Raw genomic sequence first — 20,224 nt, forward strand, 5'->3', positions numbered from 1 at the left:
TCGCCCGGGCGTCCCCTCTGCCTCTCCGCAGGGACCCTGAGCCTCCGGGCCCGGAGTCCTCCCACCTGTACCCCGGGCTGGAGTGACCCCCTTCCCTCCACCCCACGCGGGCTCAGCGCCGGGATAGGAGGCGAAGGCGGCTGCTCGCGCCTGGGTCACGTTCCTGCAGATCATGGCTGGGAAGTTAACGCGGGTCTGGTGGCCCCTGGGGCTGCCCCCCCCCCCCCGTTAGGTCAGCCGGCCAGCGCCGGAAGCCCTGTCCTAGAAGGGAAAGAGCTGAGGGACCGCGTGGGAGAACGAGCCCCAAAAGGTGCAGCTCCTGTGTGTGGTCTAGGAAGGGGCTGGAGCCTGGGCCAGGCCCCCAGAGGGCCGGCCCCGGGTCTGCTCTCAGCCCTCCAGAATGGGCGTGGCTGCACCTGGCCAGGTGTCCAGGTTCTCACTGTGAGGTGGAGGCCAGCTGCGTTCCGGGGCCTCTCCTAGGGCCGAGGACCCCTGGAGCACCCATTCTCAACTTCCCCGAGCAAACTTGTCTGCTAAGTGTAGGGCCCACTGTGGTGTGACCAGAGTGGGTGCTGGATGGCCCCAGTCGCGCGGCCGGTGCGGAGGACCCTCCCCTCCCCTCCCCTGCAGCCCTCTTGGCTTTGCTGGTGTCTGGGGCGCCCCCTTGTGGCCCTGGGGAGCTTGTGCTCGAGCCTGGGACGTGGAGCGGAACCCACTAGAGTGTTTGAGTCCCAGTGAGGGGGACAGCAGCAGAGCCCCAGCCAGGGCTCCAACCTGTGGTTACCCTAGAGACGAGGGCCGGCTTTGGGGGCTGTGCTTTGGTGTCTGCCTTTTGGGTTGGCCGTCAAACTGCAGGCTGAGCTGGCTTTTCCTCCCTCTGCCCACCTGGGAGGCCTCAGCACCCACCTCCTTTCTGGCCCCTGGAGAGTCCTGGCAGCGTGGTGGGGCCTGCTGTCCCACCCACAGAGGGGGCAGTTAACAGGTGGGCCACCTGGTGAAGAGGCCGCTCAAACCCGGACGCCAGCCAAGAAGAGGGCCCGTGTGGGTGCCAGAGACGGGGCAGCCCGTCAGATGAGTGTCTGGAAGGCCTCCCAGGAGGATGGTGCAGGCCCAGGCGAGACCCCAGGGGGCTGTGGCAGGCCTGGGCGTTCAGTGCCTGGTTTCTGGCTGGCGTGGAGCAGCACTGGGGTGCATCATCCCCATCCTTGCTGTGTGAGGGGCCCAGATTTGGGGGCCTGGCCCAAGGGAGCGCTTGGTGCTGTCACTGCTGGGGGATGGGCATGGCCAAGGAAGTGCCAAGCTCTTTCTGGGGAGCCCCAAGCCCCCTGGAGGCCCAAAGGCTGGTCTGGACTCCTCCCTGCCCACCTGCGCAGACCCCTTCACTGTTCCTCCTCTTTCTCTCGGAGTCCTTCCCGTTTCTGATGCTGGATGGTCACTGCGCAGCCTGGGTCACCAGCAGTGGCTGGATGGGGCAGGGAGGTGGAGGCAGACCCCATGGGAGCCACACTTCTGGGGGATGGTGTTGAGGCGAGCAGAGGGGAGAAAGGCACACGCCCCAACCTCCGGGCCCCCGACTTCCCAGGGGTGAGAGGTTCCTGTCCTTCTTTCTTTGTAATAAGCCAGGATTTGAGGGGTGGTGGCTGCAAGGCTGGGGAAGGGAGAGGGTCATCGGGGCCCTGGGCCGGGGCTGGGAGGGTCCCTGCATGGGGTGCCAGGATCTCCTAGCTTCCATCTGACCCAGCCGCTGCATGGTTGAGCTGGGTCTGAGCAGCGGCCCCCTCGTCTCAGAAGCATGTTCTACATCACTGCCTGGGGGTTGGTGGCTGGGGACATTGGACACAGAGTTGGTGTTTCACCCAGCAGGAGGCTGGGCTGCAGGACCCCCGCCACTGCCGGCCCTCAGCAGGTGGATGAACCCCTCACCCCCGCCAGGAACTGCACAGGGCGAGTAGACCAGGTAGCGTCAGTGCCAGGAACTCCGCGTCCCCTCACACCAGCTGTACCGCAGCCCTTTAACACGTGCACATGCAGGGCCCAACCACTGCCCCCTTCCAAGGGGCCCACCTTCCTCCTGTGCAAGGGCCTTTTGGGCGCGTGTGGGTGTGGCAGGCCCTGTTTGGCTCTTGCCATCTCACAGGCATGGACCCACTGGTCTTCTCTGTGGTTTGGGCTCTTGCAATATGACTAGGAAGGGCTTCCCATTCCAGCAAGAAGGTGGAATCCACACCTGGTCTTCTCTGATACATTGATGGTTTTTCACTTTTATGTCTGTGATCTGTCTGGAATTATTTCGAGAAGGGGGTGAAACAGGAGCTTGCTCTGAAGGACCTACGCCATGCCTGGCCCCCACAGCCTGCACCCCACGCCTGGCCCCCACAGCCTGTACCCCACGCCTGGCCCCCCGAGCCTGCACCCCACGCCTGGCCCCCACAGCCTGCACCCCACGCCTGGTCCCCACAGCCTGCACCCCACGCCTGGTCCCCACAGCCTGCACCCCACGCCTGGTCCCCACAGCCTGCAGCCCACGCCTGGCCCCCACAGCCTGCACCACATCTGGGGCTCCTCATTCTGCTCTGTGGTTCTCCATCCGTCCTGGCATCCGTGGGAACTTTGGGGGTTCTCATCCCACTCTTGGATCTCCATCCGTCTGTCCGTCCGTCCCGGCATCGTGTCGCGTCGTTTCGTTGGTTTCCAGTGCTGTAATTTACTGGTGGTAAAATGCACCTATTTATTTCTGCGGTAAATGAAGCTATTTTCAGTGTGCGGTTTGCTTTTTGACATATACCTACAACTTTACACCCACCACGGTCTCCCCTGAACCCCCGAGCTCCTGTCCACCCACAGCACCCCTCCGGCTGCTGTGGCTGGGGCTGCACTCACGGTCACACGGCTGCGTGCTCTTTGTGGTCTGGCTTTAGCTCCTGTGATGTTTCTGAGGCTCACGGAGCGTGTGTCAACAGCTCCTCCATGTGCATGTGTGGCTGAGGCAGGCGCTGTCTCGCCACACGCTCACCGTTGACCCGTCTGCTAGTTGCTGGACACGGGTGTCCCTGCCCTCTGGGCAGCTGGGCCTGGCTTCACCCAAGCCCCACATCAGGCCCCAGTGGACCCTGAGCCACCTCGTCTCCTCCCTGGACAGCGGCGCAGCTCCCTTGGCTGGGCCGTGCGGGATTCAGGGGAAGCAGCTCCCGTAGTGAGGACCTAGTAATGCATGTGTTCCAGATCCCTGCTTGGGATTTTGATGGGGGTGATGAGAAACGTGCGCTGTGGCATGGGGACAGCAGGCCTCTTCCCAACACCCAGTGCCCCTCTGGGCTGGCTCACGCCCTGGCGAGCTTCCTGGCTCTGGGAGGGCCCCTGCCCTCGCCCTCCAAGGTTTTTTTTTTTTCTTTTGAGGTGGAGTTTCGCTCTGTCACCTAGGCTGGAGTGCAGTGGCGCGATCTCGGCTCACTGCAAGCTCCGCCTCCTGGGTTCACGCCATTCTCCTGCCTCAGCCTCCCAAGTAGCTGGGACCCAGCTAGTTTTTTGTATTTTTAGTAGAGATGGGGTTTCACCATGTTAGCCGGGATGGTCTCAATCTCCTGACCTCGTGAACTGCCCGCCTCGGCCTTCCAAAGTGCTGGGATTACAGGTGTGAGCCACCGCGTCTGGCTGCCCTCCCAGATTTTAGCAAGTTAGAGAGCTGTGGGTCTTGTGCACTTTTCACCAGCCGGCTTCCTAAATCCCTTTTTATTGTTTTAGCCCTAAGAGTCACAGATCATGTTACAGATCGGGGGACAGACAAGCATGGAGCCCCTGTCTCCCAGCACCCAGCCTCCGAATCAGATGCTCCCCACGCCCTGGTCTCTCACAGCCGTGCTTGCTCGGCAAGCCTGGCTGGCCCCTCCCTGGTAGCGAAGCCGTTTATTTTATTACCTTTGTCACTGTTACGTTTCAGCTACACAAGTATTATCAGAAAGCAGTCTCCTTCCTAAAAACTTAAAATACGAGCGTTTAAGCCGGGTCTCTTGTGCCCCCCACCCCAACCATCCCAAGAGGGGACTGCTCTCTCCTGGTGGACACGAGCTCGAAACCTGTTCTACAGTTTCACCAACATGGACGTCGACACTCACGCACCTGTGTACACACGTGATGCTCATGGACACAAACATCTATATGCACACACTGCCACCCAGGTACACACGTACCCGAGTGCGCCCACATACACATGTACCTGAGAGTGCCCACGTACACATACCCGAGAGTGTGTGCCCACGTACACATACCCGAGAGTGTGTGCCCACGTACACGTACCTGAGAGTGCTCATGTACATGTACCCGAGAGTGTGTGCCCACGTACATGTACCCGAGAGTGTGCCCACGTACACGTACCTGAGAGTGCCCACGTACACATACCCGAGAGTGTGTGCCCACGTACACGTACCTGAGAGTGCTCATGTACACGTACCCGAGAGTGTGCCCACGTACACGTACCCGAGAGCGCCCATGTACATGTACCCGAGAGTGAGTGTGCCCACGTACACGTACCCAAGAGCACCCATGTACATGTACCCAAGAGCACCCACGTACACGTACCTGAGAGTGAGTGTGCCCCCGTACATGTACCCGAGAGCACCCATGTACACGTACCCGTGTGCCCACATACACGTACCCGAGTGTGCCACCCACGTACACGTACCCGTGTGCTCATGTACATGTACCCAAGAGTGCCCACGTACACGCACCCGAGTGTGCCCATGTACACGTACCCGAGAGCACCCACGTACACGTACCCGAGAGCACCCACGTACACGTACCCGAGAGCGCCCACGTACACGTACCCGAGAGAGTGCTCACATACGCGTACCCGAGAGCGCCCACGTACACGTACCCGAGAGCACCCATGTACACGTACCCGAGAGCGCCCACGTACACGTACCCGAGAGAGTGCTCACATACGCGTACCCGAGAGCGCCCATGTACACGTACCCGAGAGTGTGCCCATGTACACGTACCCAAGAGCACCCACGTACGCGTACCCAAGAGCGCCCACGTACACGTACCCGAGAGTGCCCGTGTACATGTACCCGAGAGTGAGTGTGCCCATGTACACGTACCCGAGTGCCCACGTACATGTATCCGAGAGTCCAAGAGTGAGTGTGCCCACGTACACATACCCGAGAGTGCTCACGTACACGTACCTGAGAGCGTGCACATACACGTACCCGAGAGCACCCACCTACATGTACCCGAGAGCACCCACCTACACGTACCCGAGTGTGCTCACATACACGTACCGGAGAGTGCCCACGTACACGTACCCGAGTGCCCACCTACATGTACCCGAGAGCGCCCACCTACACGTACCCGAGTGTGCTCACGTACACGTACCCGAGTGCCCATGTACATGTACCCGAGAATGTGCCCACATACACATACCCATGTGCCCATGTACACGTACCCGAGTGTGCCCATGTACACGTACCCGAGAGCGCCCACGTACACGTACCCGAGAGCCCACGTACACGTACCCGAGTGCCCACGTACACGTACCCGAGACTGTGCCCACGTACACGTACCCGAGAATGTGCCCACGTACACGTACCCGAGTGTGCCCACGTACACGTACCCGAGTGCCCACGTACACGTACCCGAGTGTGCCCACGTACACGTACCCGAGTGCCCACGTACACATACCTGAGAATGTGCCCATGTACCCGTACCCGAGTGTGCCCATGTACACGTACCCAAGTGTGTGTATATGCCCGAGTGTGTGTACGTGCCCAAGCACAGGCACATTGTCTGGATGCCACATAACACTTCTTTGCAGTTGCTTCCTCCACACACACAGCGTCCCCGATCTCTCCAGGGTACACACTGCAGTGTGTGTGAACATCAAAAGCCATTCAGTGAGAGAAGCCAATCACAGCAGGTCCGTGTCGCCTGACGGCGTTCACATGGAAGTTCAGAAAGAACAGCTCTGCAGGGACAGAAAGATTTGTGGTTTCCCAGGGTTGGGGTGACAGTTATGGGTCAGGGTTTCTTTTTGGGGTGATGATGATGTTCTGTAATTGACCGTGGTGACAGGTGCATCACCGTGAACATACTAAACGCCAGTGAATTGTAAGCGTTAGACGGTGAGTTGGATGGTATGTGAATTACATCTCAAGTCTTTAGTCCATGCGGGCTGCTCTGGCCCAGTACCCCAGCAGGTGCCTTGTCCACAGCAGACATGCACAGCTCACAGTGCTGGAGGCCACAAGTAGGTCAAGGCATGGCAGAGTCCCTGTGAGGGTTTCCTGGTTCACAGAGGGTGCCTTCTCGCTGCGTCCTCGCGTGGTGGAAGGGGCCAGGCTGCTCTCTGGGGCCCTTTATAAGGCACTGATCCCGTTCGTGAGGCTCCATCCACACTCAATACCTCATGACCTCATCACCCTCCACCTCCTGATCCCATCACCTGGGGGGTGAATTCAACGTGTGAATTCCAGGTGTACAGAAATGTTCAGTCCACAACTCAATGAAGCTGTCTAATCAAAACAAAAACAAAAAAGAAGAAACTGGGGGGAAATATCTATTTAAGGTCATTCTTAACCCAGCTCATTCCTGAAAACTGCTGTGAAGTCCCCCAGAGTGTGGGACCCTCCATCCACCCCTCCCTATTAGTGGCTACAGGCTCATGCTCTCGCCCTGACAGGCCCACGCTCTCGCCACCCGCTTGTGGCGGGTGGTTGGGTGAGTTTCTCTGGAAGAGATGGAGGAGTGGGGCTGCGCAATTTCTGCGATTGACCCTCTGAGAGGCTCCCCCACATGGCCCAGGACACTCAGCTGCCTCTCAGCAACACTGGGCACCAGGCCTGGAGCTCGGCCAGCCCGGGAGCATAGTGTGGTGTCCACGGGTGCTGGGAGCTCGGCCGGCCCCCGGCACAGAGCGCAGTGTCCTGTGGGCGCTGGGCACCAGGCCTGGAGCTCAGCCAGCCCGGGAGCATAGCGAGGTGTCCTACGGCCTTGTGGACCCAGATGTCCAGCCTGGTCGGCATCCTGGTTCTCTCACTTCTGCCAAGGCGCCTGTGCTGGGCCGTGGTTGGGAACGGGACGTGTGTCCTGGGGTTCTCCATCATCCACCTCTGGCCTGACAGGTGGGGGGGTCCACACAGCTCCCGGTGCTGGTTCTCCTGCGAGGGATGCAGATTTGCCAGATGCCAGTGCTCCCCCAGGGCATGCCAGCAGCAGCCTTGGTTCCCGATCCCCCCTCAAACCCCGTCTTCACTCAGACCCCCTCTAGGAAGCCTGCTGCTCTGAGCAGAGAGGGGCCCGTGTGCCCCCGGCGTGAGCACATGTGCACATGTGTGGAGTTCAGGACTAAGCATGTTCACCTCATACGTGGGGCATCTACAAGGGCACATCCTGCCTGGCTCTGCTGGAAACCCACCCAGACTTGTGTGTGGGCATTGGGCGCAGGGTCCACGAGGATGAGAACCACCCTGACTGCCCCTGACCCCCTTCTCTCTCTCCAGGCATCCGTGGGCTCCGAGAAGCTCTTTGCCCCAGGAACCGATAAAGGTAAGTGGGTCCCCCTCAGCTCAGCTCCTGGGCCTCTGAAGGCACATGGTGCGCCTTGCGTCTTGGTGGCAGGACATCCCCCTGAAGTCTGGGGAGAGATGGCCTAGGGGCCTGCGGTGCAGAACTGGGTCGAACTAGGGTGCTGGGATTGCTGGGAAGCCCCCAGGAGCAGGGGAGAGTAGAGGAAGCCACTGAGCCGTAGGCAGGGCCTGGGTTCCGCTCGCAGCAGCGGCTCCCAAGGTGGAACCGTTAGGAACGCCTGCTCTCAGGCCCTGCAGAGCAGGCTCGTGGGGTCAGACACCTGGGACCAGCTGGCACTGGAGGCCCCCCCGCCACAGGTATCACAAGCACCTGTGGCTGCCGAGTGAAAGAGAAACAGGACTCAGACTCACGTCCCTGGCTTTGCAGCCTGCGAGGCCCTGTGGTGCAGTAGAGGGGCCTGGATAGCGTTTCCAGGCCAGGCCGTCGTACCCTGTGGCCGTGAGCTGTGGGGCGGGGTGTCTACGGTCCAGCAACCCTCTCCAGAGGGGGTAGCCCCAGCGTCTTCTTAAGGCCTCCTTGGTGCTGGGATCCTGGGATTCCCACGCCAGGGCCTAGGCGGGCAGCATCTCTGGCAGGACCATGGGGTCTCGGCTCCCGCCTCTCTGGGTTTCCAGCTGGAACCGCCCTTTCGCTGGGACAGCTTCACCCAGATGTGATTAGACAGGACAGGCCCTGCCAACACCGGCAGGGATGGGCCCTACTGCCCTGTAGCAGTCATGGCCTTCACCTGCCTTCAAGTTGGAAGCCTGTTCACATCAGAGCATCTCAGCAAAGCAGGTGCAGATGGAGTGGTGTCGGAAGGGGTGTGCATGGGATGGGCCCCAACAGGAGAGGCAGGTGGCCTCGCAGACAGAGTGTCACGCGGGGCTGTTGAATACTCAGCTCACTGCCGCAGCTGCTGCTGCTACATCTGGATGGACAATGTGCCAGTGAGGGCTGGAGGTGCTAGAAGGGCACAGGAGGCCCGCAGCCTAAGCCTCTTTCCATCCTGATCACGGCTCTTACTGTGTGCAGGGCTGGCTTGGAGATGTGGGAGAGAGGAGGAGAGGTCCGGTGGGGCTGACCCAGGGGGCTGGGAAAACTGGTGGAGACAGTGCCGTGGGCTCCCTCTCTCCTGTGTCCTCTGCACAGCCTCTCTGCGGTCACTGGGGGGCGGCTGCTGTGGAAGGCCTGACCCCAGATGAAGAGTGAAGATGGGGCCGCTTCCTGCTGCCTGTTTTTGCCTGGGAGGAGCTCCCTGAGGCCTCAACAGACCAGGCTCCATGGTCACAAGGGCAGGGGTGGCTGCAGCTGTCCCCATGGGCCATGGCTCCACCATCCCAAGGCCTCAGGAAGGAAGCAGGGTCTGCCAGGGACGTGAACAGGAGGCATGTCGCATTTGGAACCTGGTTTTGCTTCTGCGAAACTGGCCCCCTGACTGTGACAGCTCCTGAGCCCCCTGTGACAGCTCCTGAGCCCAGGCAACAGGAGCTCCGCTGCATGGACACTGCCCTCTCCTGGCTCCTGGGGACTTGATCAGAGACCTGCCTGAAGGGGCCTCAAAAGGAGGGTTTGGGGTATGCGGGGGTGGGGGGGGGCAGGCCCCAGAGGCTCAAATGGGCCTATAGGACCTGCGGGGGACATGCCTAGGTGGGCAGAAGGGTGGCGGGTGATGGGCAGTCACGGGGGGGGCAGCCTCCCACCCAGTCCCTGCCCAAGTTTCCGGGAAGTGGTCAAGCCTTCCACGAGGGGGTTCCAGAAAGAAAAGGTGGGCACCAGCTGTGGGCGCTGCTGCTGGGGTGGGATGGACCCATGCCCTGGGCTGGGGGCACATCCAGGGGCGGTGAACATGAGGCATAGGCACACAGGCCCTAGCTCCTGCATTCAAATCCAGCTCCCCTTTTGGGCCAAGTCCTTGATGTATCTCGGTTTTGTCTGTTAAATGAGATCATAGCAGCCCCTGCCCAGGGACTGACTCCTGCAGGTCCTGTCCTGTCCCTGCATGCACCTTCGGGCAGGTGGGCTACCCACCCCGACCCCCGAACCAGGCCCAGGCTCCCAAGCCAGCTCCCTCCGCTGGGCGGGGCCTGGAGCCTCGGTGAGATCCAGCTGGCTGCGTGGCCTCCGTGACTGCCTCATCTGAAATGGGGGCACAGCAGGAGACCAGACGTGGCCTGGGCACCGGGCATCTTCCAGGGCTCTCTGGGCCACTGGAGGGGCAGGGACGAGGCCCTGCTGGTCTGAACGCAGCCACCCTCTCTCTGCAGGCCCAGCGCTTGAGAAGTCGGAGGCCAAGGCCGGGGCGGTGCCCAAGGTGTCAGGCCTGGAGCGCAGCCGTGAGCTCAGCGCCGAGAGCTTCCTGCCCGCGGCCAGCCCCGCGCCCCACGCCGCGCCCTGCCCGGGGCCCCCGCCCGGCTCCCGCGCCAGCCCCCTGGTGAAGAAGGAGCCCCCTGCCCCGCCCCGCCACACCCCGCAGCCGCCACCCCCGCAGCCGCCACCCCCGCAGCCCCGCGGCCTGCTCCCGACACACGTGCCTGCATCCCTGGGCGCCTTCGCGGGCCACGGCCAGGCGGCAGCCAACGGCCTGCACGGCCTCAGGTGGGGTCCCCGCGGGGGCGGGGCGTGTGCGGCTCAGGTTGGGGGGCTCTGCAGGGGCCGGGCTGGCAGGCACTGAGCCCCGTGTCCCGCAGCAGGAGCAGCAGCGCGCCCCTGGGCCTGGGGAAGCACGTGTCGCTGTCGCCTCACGGGCCGGGCCCCCACCTGTCTACCTCACACCTGGCGCTCCGGTCCCAGGCGCAGCACCAGCTCCACGCGGCCATGTTTGCCGCGCCCCCAACACTGCCCCCGCCCCCGGCGCTGCCGGCCAGCAGCCTGGTCCTCCCCGGACACCCGGCCGGTAGGTGTCTCGGCCGCGATCTCACCCAGGGCAGGGGTAGGGGGTGTGGGGACACAGCCACCGGGGAGGGGCGCACAGCCGGGCCCTCCACCTGCTGCGGGCGCCGCGGATCCTGGGCACCTCTGAATGGTCCCTCCAGGTGTGCCTTTCCCCAGGGGTCCCTGCTGGGCCACGGGCCGTGTGCGTGCGGGGACAGGCAGGACACATGTGCGCACACGTACAGACGTGTTCACGTTGAGACAGGCCCACGGGCCTCCCCTGCTGGGGCCAGGCCTCCCCCGCAGCCTGCTGGGTCCTGAGCCCTGGGAGGAGGGGACCGCACATCAAGCAGGCGCCATCCCAATGGAACCCCAACCGCGAAGGCTTCCTCCCTCGGCCCCCAGGTGCTTCCTCAGGCTCCGAGTCAGCCTGGCCCAGGCTGGGGATGACCGTGTGTCCCGGGATGGGACCAGGACGCTGGCCTGGGGGTGGCTGGACCCTGGCTCCTGGGGAGGGGCTCACCGTGTTCTCTCTTGCCTCTAGATGCCAGCCTGTCGGTCTCATTCAGCCAGCCAATCATGTATTGCCAGCCTCATTCGGGGATTCTGATTGGTACTTGGTCACAGGCTCCTCTCTTACCTGCACCCCTGGGCCCGCACGTGGCGAGCGGCCACCCCGGCTTGGCCTGCCGACCCCGGGAGTGCCAGGTGACTATCCGCCTCGCCCCACCGGGAGCCCGCGGCCAACGTGCCTCTCTGTCTCTCTCTCTTTTTCTCTTGTAGATCACGAGCTGCTCAGGCAAGAGCTGAACACGCGGTTTCTGGTGCAGAGCGCCGAGCGGCCTGGCGCCTCCCTGGGCCCGGGGGCTCTGCTGCGGGCGGAGTTCCATCAGCACCAGCACACACACCAGCACACGCACCAACACACACACCAGCACCAACACACATTCGCCCCCTTCCCCGCAGGGCTGCCCCCGACGCCGCCCGCCGCACCCCCGCCGGTGCGTAGGCCCGCGTGCTGGCAGGGGGCGGGGGCGGGTGTGGGGCAGGGACACGCAGCAGGCACACGCAGACACACGCTCGCACGCACACCAGCCCAGGAGGAGGTGGGGGGCCGGCGGCACCTCTCTGTCATCCGTCCGTCTGTCCGGTCCCAGCGTGCCCTCTGGTGTCCCCACCCCAAGCCGTGCCATGAGGTCCCCACCCCGGGCCGTGTTCCTGGACTTAGGCACCCCGTGCCCACGTGCATGGGACACCCTCACACCCGCACTAGATCCCAGTGCCAGGGCTGGAGGCCCAGACAGGCCTGAGGGACACAGGGACCAGGACTCAGGGTGCCTCCCATGTGCCCCGACCCGGAGGCCCGGTCTCAGCAGGGAGCTGCTGGGGGCTCGAGTCTCCTCCACTCTCTCGAGTTTTATTTGGAAACTGGCCAGTTTGTCAGTTACCGGGTGTGTCCCCAGCGCGGCCCAGCCGCCAGGGCTTCATGCCCTAGGCCTCAGCCGGGCACACAGACTGCCCGAGTGACCCAAGTTCCCACCCCATGCAAGGGGAGCCTTAGAATGGAGGGGCCGTCCTGGCCTGAGACTGAGTTCAGAGCTGTGGGGCTGGCGCTCTAGAGGAACCTGGGACGGCTGGCCGCAGCCACCAGCCTGGGGAAGCACAGCGCCGTCCTGTCACTGCCCAGCCCGGCCAGGTGGGCGGGGGCTGGGGCCCAGCGAGGGTGTCGTGTGTGCGGGGCCTCACCTTCCTCTCCTTCCCTTCTAGTTTGACAAGTACGCACCCAAGCTGGACAGCCCCTACTTCCGACATTCCAGCGTGAGTGTGAGTGTCCCCAAGGGGCCCGGTGCGTGTCGCTGTGCACGCAGGCCCTGGCTACGGGCAGGCAGGTGGGGCTGTGGGTGGATGGGGCCGTACCTCGCCTGGCCTTGCCCCTGCTGCGTTGGTCCCACCTCCTGGTTACAGGCAGAGGGTGAGGTGGGGACTTGGGCCTCCCACTCCATCCGCTCTCCTTCTCTTACAGTTCTTCCCGTCCTTCCCTCCTGCCATCCCGGGACTGCCCAGCCTGCTCCCACACCCCGGCCCCTTCGGGTCCCTGCAGGGTGCTTTTCAGCCCAAGGTACCGCTGCCCCGGCAGGTGGGGCAGGCACAGTGGGTGGGGGGATTTTGGAGGGAGTGCATGACAACCTCGCCAAACTTTATGCCCACAACCACTCCCACTTCCCTCCCTTGTACCTGTCGTCATCTGGGTGCTGGCATGAGCAGCCCTGGCTAGGGTGGGTGGCCCTGCGGTCTGTGTGTGGCCACCGTGGGAGGGGCAGGGGGTCTGACCTGGGGGCAGCCCTGGGACGTGGTGGGACCGTGCAGAGGGCACACTGTGGAAGCCTCGATGGAGAACATTCCAGTCCTTGGCAGGAGGCCCCAGTGTGGACGGCAGCCTCACCGGCTGTCCACACCACAAGGAACTTGGTTCTCACAGGGCCGTCCACACTGCAGGGAACCCAGGCCTTACGGGGCCGCCCGCACCACAGGGGACCCAGGCCTTATGGGACCATCCACACCGCAGGGGACCTGGGCCTTATGGGACCGTCCGCACCTCGGGGGACCTGGGCAGCAGGAGGTTGTGTGCCACCTCAGCCAGGGGAGAGGGAACCCTATGACCCTCCCCACTGTCCCCGGCCTTGTGCTGTAACCCCACCCTCCACGGAGTGGCACACACCTCAGTCCTGAAGCCACCTCACCTGTGGGCCTTGGGTTCTGAAGACGGGGCCTGGGCCATCCCCAGTAGCTGCCAAGCCCTTGACCTCATAGGACCCTGCAGCCCCCAACTCATTGCCCACAGCTGCCCTGAAGGCCCCAGCACGCACACCTGGGCTCACCTGGGGCACCACCCTCCCGTGGACAGGCAGATAGCGCTTCCGAGGACCAGGCACCCCCGGGCACCAGAGGGTCTTGGGCCCCCAGACCCCGTGGTTGAGGAATTCGGAGGAATGGAGAAGGGGGGATGCATGTGGTTCACCCGCAGATGTCGAGCAGGGACCCCCAGACTGGGACTCTTGGGGGCGCTGCCCTGAGCCCAGACAGCCAGGACACTGAGGCCCTGAGTCTGGGAGGGAAGGAATCTGTCCCGGCGTCACCCTGAGCACAGCTGCTCCTGGGCAGGGCAGGAGCCCAGAGGGAAGGGGTAGTTGAGCCAGTCTGGGCAGGAAAGGAGTGTGGTGTGACAGCCAGTCTTTGCTTTGGGACCTCCCTTTCCCTGGCATCCCTAGTGGGAAACGACCGTCTTCCCTTGGCCCATGCAGGCTCACAGCAGCTCCTCCTGGGCTGGAGACTAGGTTGGCACCACTCCCGTCCAGGTGGGGCTGACTCGGCCCTGGCAGCAGGTGGCTCCCCGGGGAGGGACACCCACCTTCTCTGGCAAGAGCACCTTCTTCCCACCTTTGCAGAAACTGGCAGGCTAAAGGTGTGGTGGTCCTGCGAGGGAGGCCAGGCTGCCCCTGGGTGACAGCATGTGGGGCCCCACAGCAAGGCAAAGCAGGGCACAGGCCCATGCCAGACCCAGGAAGCCCCGAGGTGTCCTCCTGCCTGGGCTGCCCCACGCACACACACAAGTTCTCTCTCTCTTTCTCCCCTCAGACTTCAAACCCCATTGAGGTGGCCCGCCGGGCTGGTGCGGTTCACACACTCCTGCAGAAAGCGCCTGGGGTAGGTGTCAGTGGGCACCCGTCCCCACCCCGGTGATGGCCTGCCCCGGCCTGGCCCTGGGTGGGCTGGTGGCCACAGCAAAGGGGCCGTGTCCCCTGCACCCCCAGGACTCGGCCTCCTGAGGGGCCTGGACCTAACACTCCTTTCCTGTCTCCACAGGTGTCTGACCCGTACCGGGCGGTGGTCAAGGTGAGTGTGCGTTGGGAAGGCCTGTGGCAGGGGAAGACTGTGGTGCCTCCGGGGTGGCCTCGGGGGGGCCCGTGACAGGAGTCGTCTGCGGAAGACATGGGTGGGGGTGGTGCCAGCCCCACTGAGTGCTTCCGTCCTGTCTCAGAAGCCGGGGAGGTGGTGTGCCGTGCACGTGCAGATCGCCTGGCAGATCTATCGCCACCAGCAGAAGATGAAGGTGAGACCACTTGGGCTGGTGTGGGGTGCTTGTGGACCCCTTTCTCCAGCCTGGTTGGGCCCTGGAAGGCCAGGCGTGAGGCGGGTGTGTTCACACGCATGTGCACGGGTGTGATCCTCACGCATGAGCCACCTCCCCCTTCGTCTGGGCGCTGGGCTCTTACTCTAAGCAGGTCAGCAAGGCCACAAGGCAGTGCTGGGTGCCCGGGTGCTGCAAGGCCCTCCCCTTGGCGAGGTGTGCCGGCTGGGTCATGGGGAGCAGACCAGGGGCACGGGGTGCCGCACCAGTTCCCCACGTCACTGGGGTGCCTCTAGGGTCCTCTGCCCTGCCCCCACTCCCTGCAGCGATGGAGTGCCTGCTGTATTCCTCGGTCTTCAGCAGTGACCTAGGTGGACCCTGGGCGCTCACAACTGATGTGCACCTGGGAAGGCTGAGGAAGGAGGGCCCCGTGGGCAGCTTGGTGCTGGTCCCATCAGGCTAGGAGCCGTGGGGGCAGGATAGAGTCCTGGGAGGCCAGGACAGCGGGACTGTGGCCTCAACCCCGTGGGACCCTGTGCCTCTGCTGTCCCTGTGCTGTTCTCGATGACACACATGACCTACGCACACAACTCTTAAAAATCGTTGTGTCCTAAATGCCCTTTGGGAGAGGTATCAGCAGGACGGGACTCAGAGGAGAATACTGTGTTTTTTTTTTTTTTTCTTTGAGACGGAGTCTCGCTCTGTCGCCCAGGCTGGAGTGCAGTGGCGCGATCTCGGCTCACTGCAAGCTCCGCCTCCCGGGTTCACGCCATTCTCCTGCCTCAGCCTTCTGGTAGTTGGGACTACAGGCGCCTGCTACCATGCCCGGCTAATTTTTTGTATTTTTAGTAGAGATGGAGTTTCACTGTGTTGGCCAGGATGGTCTCGATCTCCTGACCTCGTGATCCGCCCGCCTCAGCCTCCCAAAGTGCTGGGATTATAGGCGTGAGCCACCGCGCCTGGCCTTAACTTTTAAAAGAATCTAAATATAGAAAAAGTAAGTTGTTTTCCATGACCACATAGCATACCAGCTGAGATGTGCTAAGTACATACCACAGTTCAGAGGATGTGAGCTCTCCCGTTCACCTTTTTTGCTGATCACGGTAACATTTCTGTCATTCTGAGTTGGAGAATACATCCTTGAAATTCATCCCACCTGCTCTCCTTTCTGGACTGACTCACACCCAGTCCCTGCGACCCCCCAGGCCTGGGCTTCCTGTGGTCGGGGCTGGTCGCTGGGCAGGCAGCCCTCACACGCTCTGTCCTCCCAGGAGATGCAGCTGGACCCCCACAAGCTGGAGGTGGGGGCCAAGCTGGACCTGTTCGGCAGACCCCCCGCCCCGGGCGTGTTTGCTGGCTTCCACTACCCACAGGACCTGGCCCGGCCCCTCTTCCCCAGCACAGGTGAGAGATGGAATCGGGGGCCGGGTGGGGGACACGGAAACCTCCTGCTCCTGCCCGGCCGAGCCTGCCTTCCTGTGCCAGGAGTGAGAACGTTCTCTGGACCTCAGTACCAGTTTTTGCTTTTTGATGCTCACCACTTACTCAGGTCAAAGCCTGGCAACTCCCTCACCTCACCTCTCCTCCCGACCAAGTCCTGCCCAGTGTGTCCTGGGGGGCCTTCAGCCCACACACGCAGCTCTGAGGCGGCTGGTCCTGGCCACTCCTCCTCTCTGGGGCTCCCTGTTCTGGCCCCACCAGAGGCAAAGGAGTGGCAGGGACCCAGGCCCCCGCCAGGCTACCCCCTTCTGTCTCCCAGCACCCGCTGTCCCAGGAGGAGTTTGGCCTCTCGCTGAACAGCAGAAGCTGCTCCTGAGGCCGGGCTGGGCCCACATCCCAGTGCCCCTTCCTGATGTGCACGGCTGCTCCGGGGGTCCCAGGACCAGCCCAGCTGTGGTGGTTTCCTAGGGAGGGTCCCAGGACTTGGCCTGTATTGTTCTCAGTGGCACAGCCCAGGTTGGGGTCTGCCGGGAGCAGCGAGGACCTCCCTGCCCTTCGGAGTCACCCGCTCCCCCTAGTCACCCCCTCCCCCGAGTCACTCGCTCCCCCGGGTCACCCCCTCCCCTGGGTCACGCCCTCCTCCAAGTCACCCGCTCCCCAGGGTCACGCCCTCCCCCGAGTCACCCGCTCCCCCAGGCCATGCCCTTCCCCGGGTCACCCCCTCCCCCAGGTCATCCCCTCCTCAAGTCACCCGCTCCCAAGTCACCCCCTCCCCCGGCAATGCAACGTGACCACATGCAAGTGTCCTCCAGGCACGCAGAGGCACCCAGGCTCTGGGGTGCTGGTCCATGGGCACCATTGCCTGGCACAAGTCCACATTCCAGGCCCCCGGGAGGAAAGTGGGCTTGAAGCTCAACCATAGTGTGGGATAGACACAGTCTGGGTGCCCAGAGGCCGGCTGAGGGCCAGCCGTGTGTACAGACCTTTCCAAAGATGGTGTCTCAGCCTGTGCGGTACACGCCTTTCTTTTTTTTTTTTTTTTTTGTGATGGAGTCTCGCTCTGTCGCCCAGGCTGGAGTGCAGTGGCCGGATCTCAGCTCACTGCAAGCTCCGCCTCCCGGGTTCACGCCATTCTCCGGCCTCAGCCTCCCGACTAGCTAGGACTACAGGCGCCCGCCACCTCGCCCAGCTAGTTTTTTGTATTTCTTAATAGAGACGGGGTTTCACCGTGTTAGCCAGGATGGTCTCGATCTCCTGACCTCGTGATCCGCCCGTCTCGGCCTCCCAAAGTGCTGGGATTACAGGCTTGAGCCACCGCGCCCGGCCGGTACACGCCTTTCTACACATACACAGTTACACACAGTTCCACATACACATCCATGCATGTGCACACACGTGAAGCATGCACATCCACATACAGCTGACCCTTGAACCACAGAGAGGCTGGGTCACTCCCCGCCACACAGTTGAAAATCCAGGTATAACTTTTGACTCCCCCAAAACTTAACTCAGCCTACACGGTTGACAGGAATCCTTACGATGGCGTGAACACTTGCTGAACGCCTGTTTTGTGTGTTACATGTATGATGGACTGTATTCTTACAGTAACATCCACTAGAGAAAAGAAAACATTATGAGACAGATCATGGCCAGGTGTGGTGGGCGCCTGTGGTCGCAGCTACTCAGGAGGCTGAGGCAGGAGGGTTACTTGAGCCCAGGAGGTCAAGGTTGCAGTGAGCCATGATTGCGCCACTGCTCACCAACCTGGGCAACAGAGCAAGACCCTGTCACCGAAAAAAAAAAAAAAAAAAAAATCATAGGGAAGAGTAAAGATATTTGCTATTCACTGCGTGGAAGTGGATCATCCTAAAGGTCTTCGTCCTTGTCCTCACACTAAGTGGGGCTGAGGAGGAGGAGGGACTGGTCTTGCTGTCTCAGGTGGCAGGGGTGAAAGAAAATCTGTGTCTAAGTCGACCCGCACACTTCAAACCTGTATTGTTCAAGGGTCAGCTACATGCACACGCACAGGCACATACACACACACGTACACGCACAGGCACACGTATACACACAGGCACACACACGCAAGGCACATGTACACGCACAGGCGCACACGTACACGCACAGGCACATGTACATGCACAGGCACACGTATGCGCACAGGCACACACACGCACAGGCACACACGTGCATGCTCACGTACATGCACAGGCACACGTACATGCACAGGCACATGTACACGCACAGGCACACACATACATACACAGGCGCAGGCACACACGCACACAGGCACATGCACAGGCACACATGTACACGTACACACATGCACAGGCAGGCACAGGCACACACATACGTGCACAGGCACACACGTACACGCACAGGCACACGTACATGCTCATGTACACGCACAGGCACATGTATGCGCACAGGCACACGTATGTGCACAGGCACATGTACACGCACAGGCACACAGGTACATACACAGGCGCAGGCACACACGCACACAGGCACATGCACAGGCACACACGTACACGTACACACATACACGCATAGGCAGGCACAGGCACACACGTACGCGCACAGGCACATGTACATGCACAGGCACACATACATGCACAGGCACACACATACACGTACACGCACAGGCACACGTACGTGCACAGGCACACGCACACAGGCACATGCACAGGCACACGTACGTGCACAGGCACACGCACACAGGCACATGCACAGGCACACACGTACACGTACACACACAGGCACACACATGGGCTCTGCGTTGCCCACTTGTCCTGCTGTTGGAACCAAGAACCCAGCCACCAAGTCCTTGAGGCCTGTCCCTTCCTCAGAGCTCCCAACCCCCGCTGCAGCCCCCCTCACTCTCTCCTCACCGTGCTCAGTCTCTTCCGTGTTTGTGACCATTTGATGCCACATTGCACGTGGACATGCGAGGGCAGAGCCCTGTCCACACAGGGGTGATGAGTGTGGCCAGCGGCCACCTGAGGCTGGCTTCACAAGCATGGTGGCCTCTGGGCCATGGAGCTTCCCGGTAGTCTGGGTTTCTCAGAAAGCAGAAGTCCAGGCTGCAGTTTCTGGCTGTCCGCCAGGACACCTGCTCAGTGTGGCGCCCAGTTCTGGGCCCTCCACACTGCCTGCCCCACCGAACCTGCTCCTTCCCTGCCTCCCCTTCCCTCCTCTGGATACCTGGTGGCTGTCCCTCAATGCTCTGCCATTTGTCCTGCAAGACTGGGCCCCCTCCGTCCTTGGGGCCAGTGCTGCCTCCTCCTCCATCTCCTTGGCAGGTCTTGATATCTGGCTGGCAGGGGCAGGATGATTCCTTGTTGCTCTTTTTTCTCTTCCATATAAACTTTCAATCTGCCTGTTAGGTTCCGGCTTTCACTGGAATTGGGTTAAAGGTGTACATCAACCTAAGAGAAATTCATGCGTCGTCTCTGGTATCATTTTCCTATCCCTGATCATGGAGTATCTCATTCATTTAGGTCTTAGTAGAATTATTCATAGATGCTTTATATTTTACTAATATTATGATTGGAATTTGTAAGTTACATTTCTTTAGCTGTTGCTAGAAAACAAGTGCATATCTGTTTTGAAGATTCGTGTGCCATCTCTTGATTTTGTAACTAGCAATCTTGCTAAATTTTTACGAATGCAAAGACATTTGTCTGTCAATTCCTTTACCTTTTCTGTGTAGAAAGTCGTATCTACGAGTGGATGGTTTTACATTTACAGAAATGTGGTTGATACATTTCTGGAGCCACTTGTCCAGTGCTTTGTTTCAGATGAGTTTCCCTGAGTAAGCCTGGCCTGTAGTTTCCCTTCCTGTACTGCATCTGTCAGGTTTTGTCATGAGGGCTGGTTGCCTTCTTCAGCGAGTTAAGGAGCTTTCCTTTTTTCTGTTGTCTGGAAGAGCTCTTGTGAGGTCCAGCCATCACTTCCTTCAAGGCTTGGCAGGCTCACACTCAGGTTCCCAGGTACTGATTGTTTTTCCCCGTTGGGTGTGGTATTCCTCAAGCTGTTTCTTCTTGAATTGGTTTCAGTAACTCGAGTGTTTCTAGTAAGTTGATTTGGGGCAGGCTCCATAGCTGTCCATCCGTCACACCTGAACTCCGCAGGCCCTGGTAATTCTTCATATTGCTTGGCTGTGCCATCTTCTCTTTTTTTTTTTTTTTTTTTTTTTTTTTTTTTTTTTTTTTTTGGGGG

The 20,224-nt window shown here is 61.2% G+C and overlaps 1 protein-coding gene across 1 annotated transcript in view; it reads left to right on the plus strand.

Moving 5' to 3' along the window:
• Positions 1-20,224, plus strand: part of FBRSL1 (fibrosin like 1) — a 96,475-nt gene that overhangs the window by 70,607 nt on the left and 5,644 nt on the right. The window contains 9 exon segments of the mRNA XM_025402799.1: positions 7,494-7,539; positions 9,828-10,158; positions 10,251-10,456; positions 11,218-11,435; positions 12,202-12,258; positions 12,458-12,553; positions 14,299-14,391; positions 14,393-14,545; positions 15,835-15,967. Of these exon segments, the coding sequence (XP_025258584.1) occupies positions 7,494-7,539; positions 9,828-10,158; positions 10,251-10,456; positions 11,218-11,435; positions 12,202-12,258; positions 12,458-12,553; positions 14,299-14,391; positions 14,393-14,545; positions 15,835-15,967 (1,333 nt within the window).

Source organism: Theropithecus gelada, chromosome 11 (assembly GCF_003255815.1).
Source record: "Theropithecus gelada isolate Dixy chromosome 11, Tgel_1.0, whole genome shotgun sequence".
In the NCBI taxonomy this organism is placed as follows: domain Eukaryota; kingdom Metazoa; phylum Chordata; class Mammalia; order Primates; family Cercopithecidae; genus Theropithecus; species Theropithecus gelada.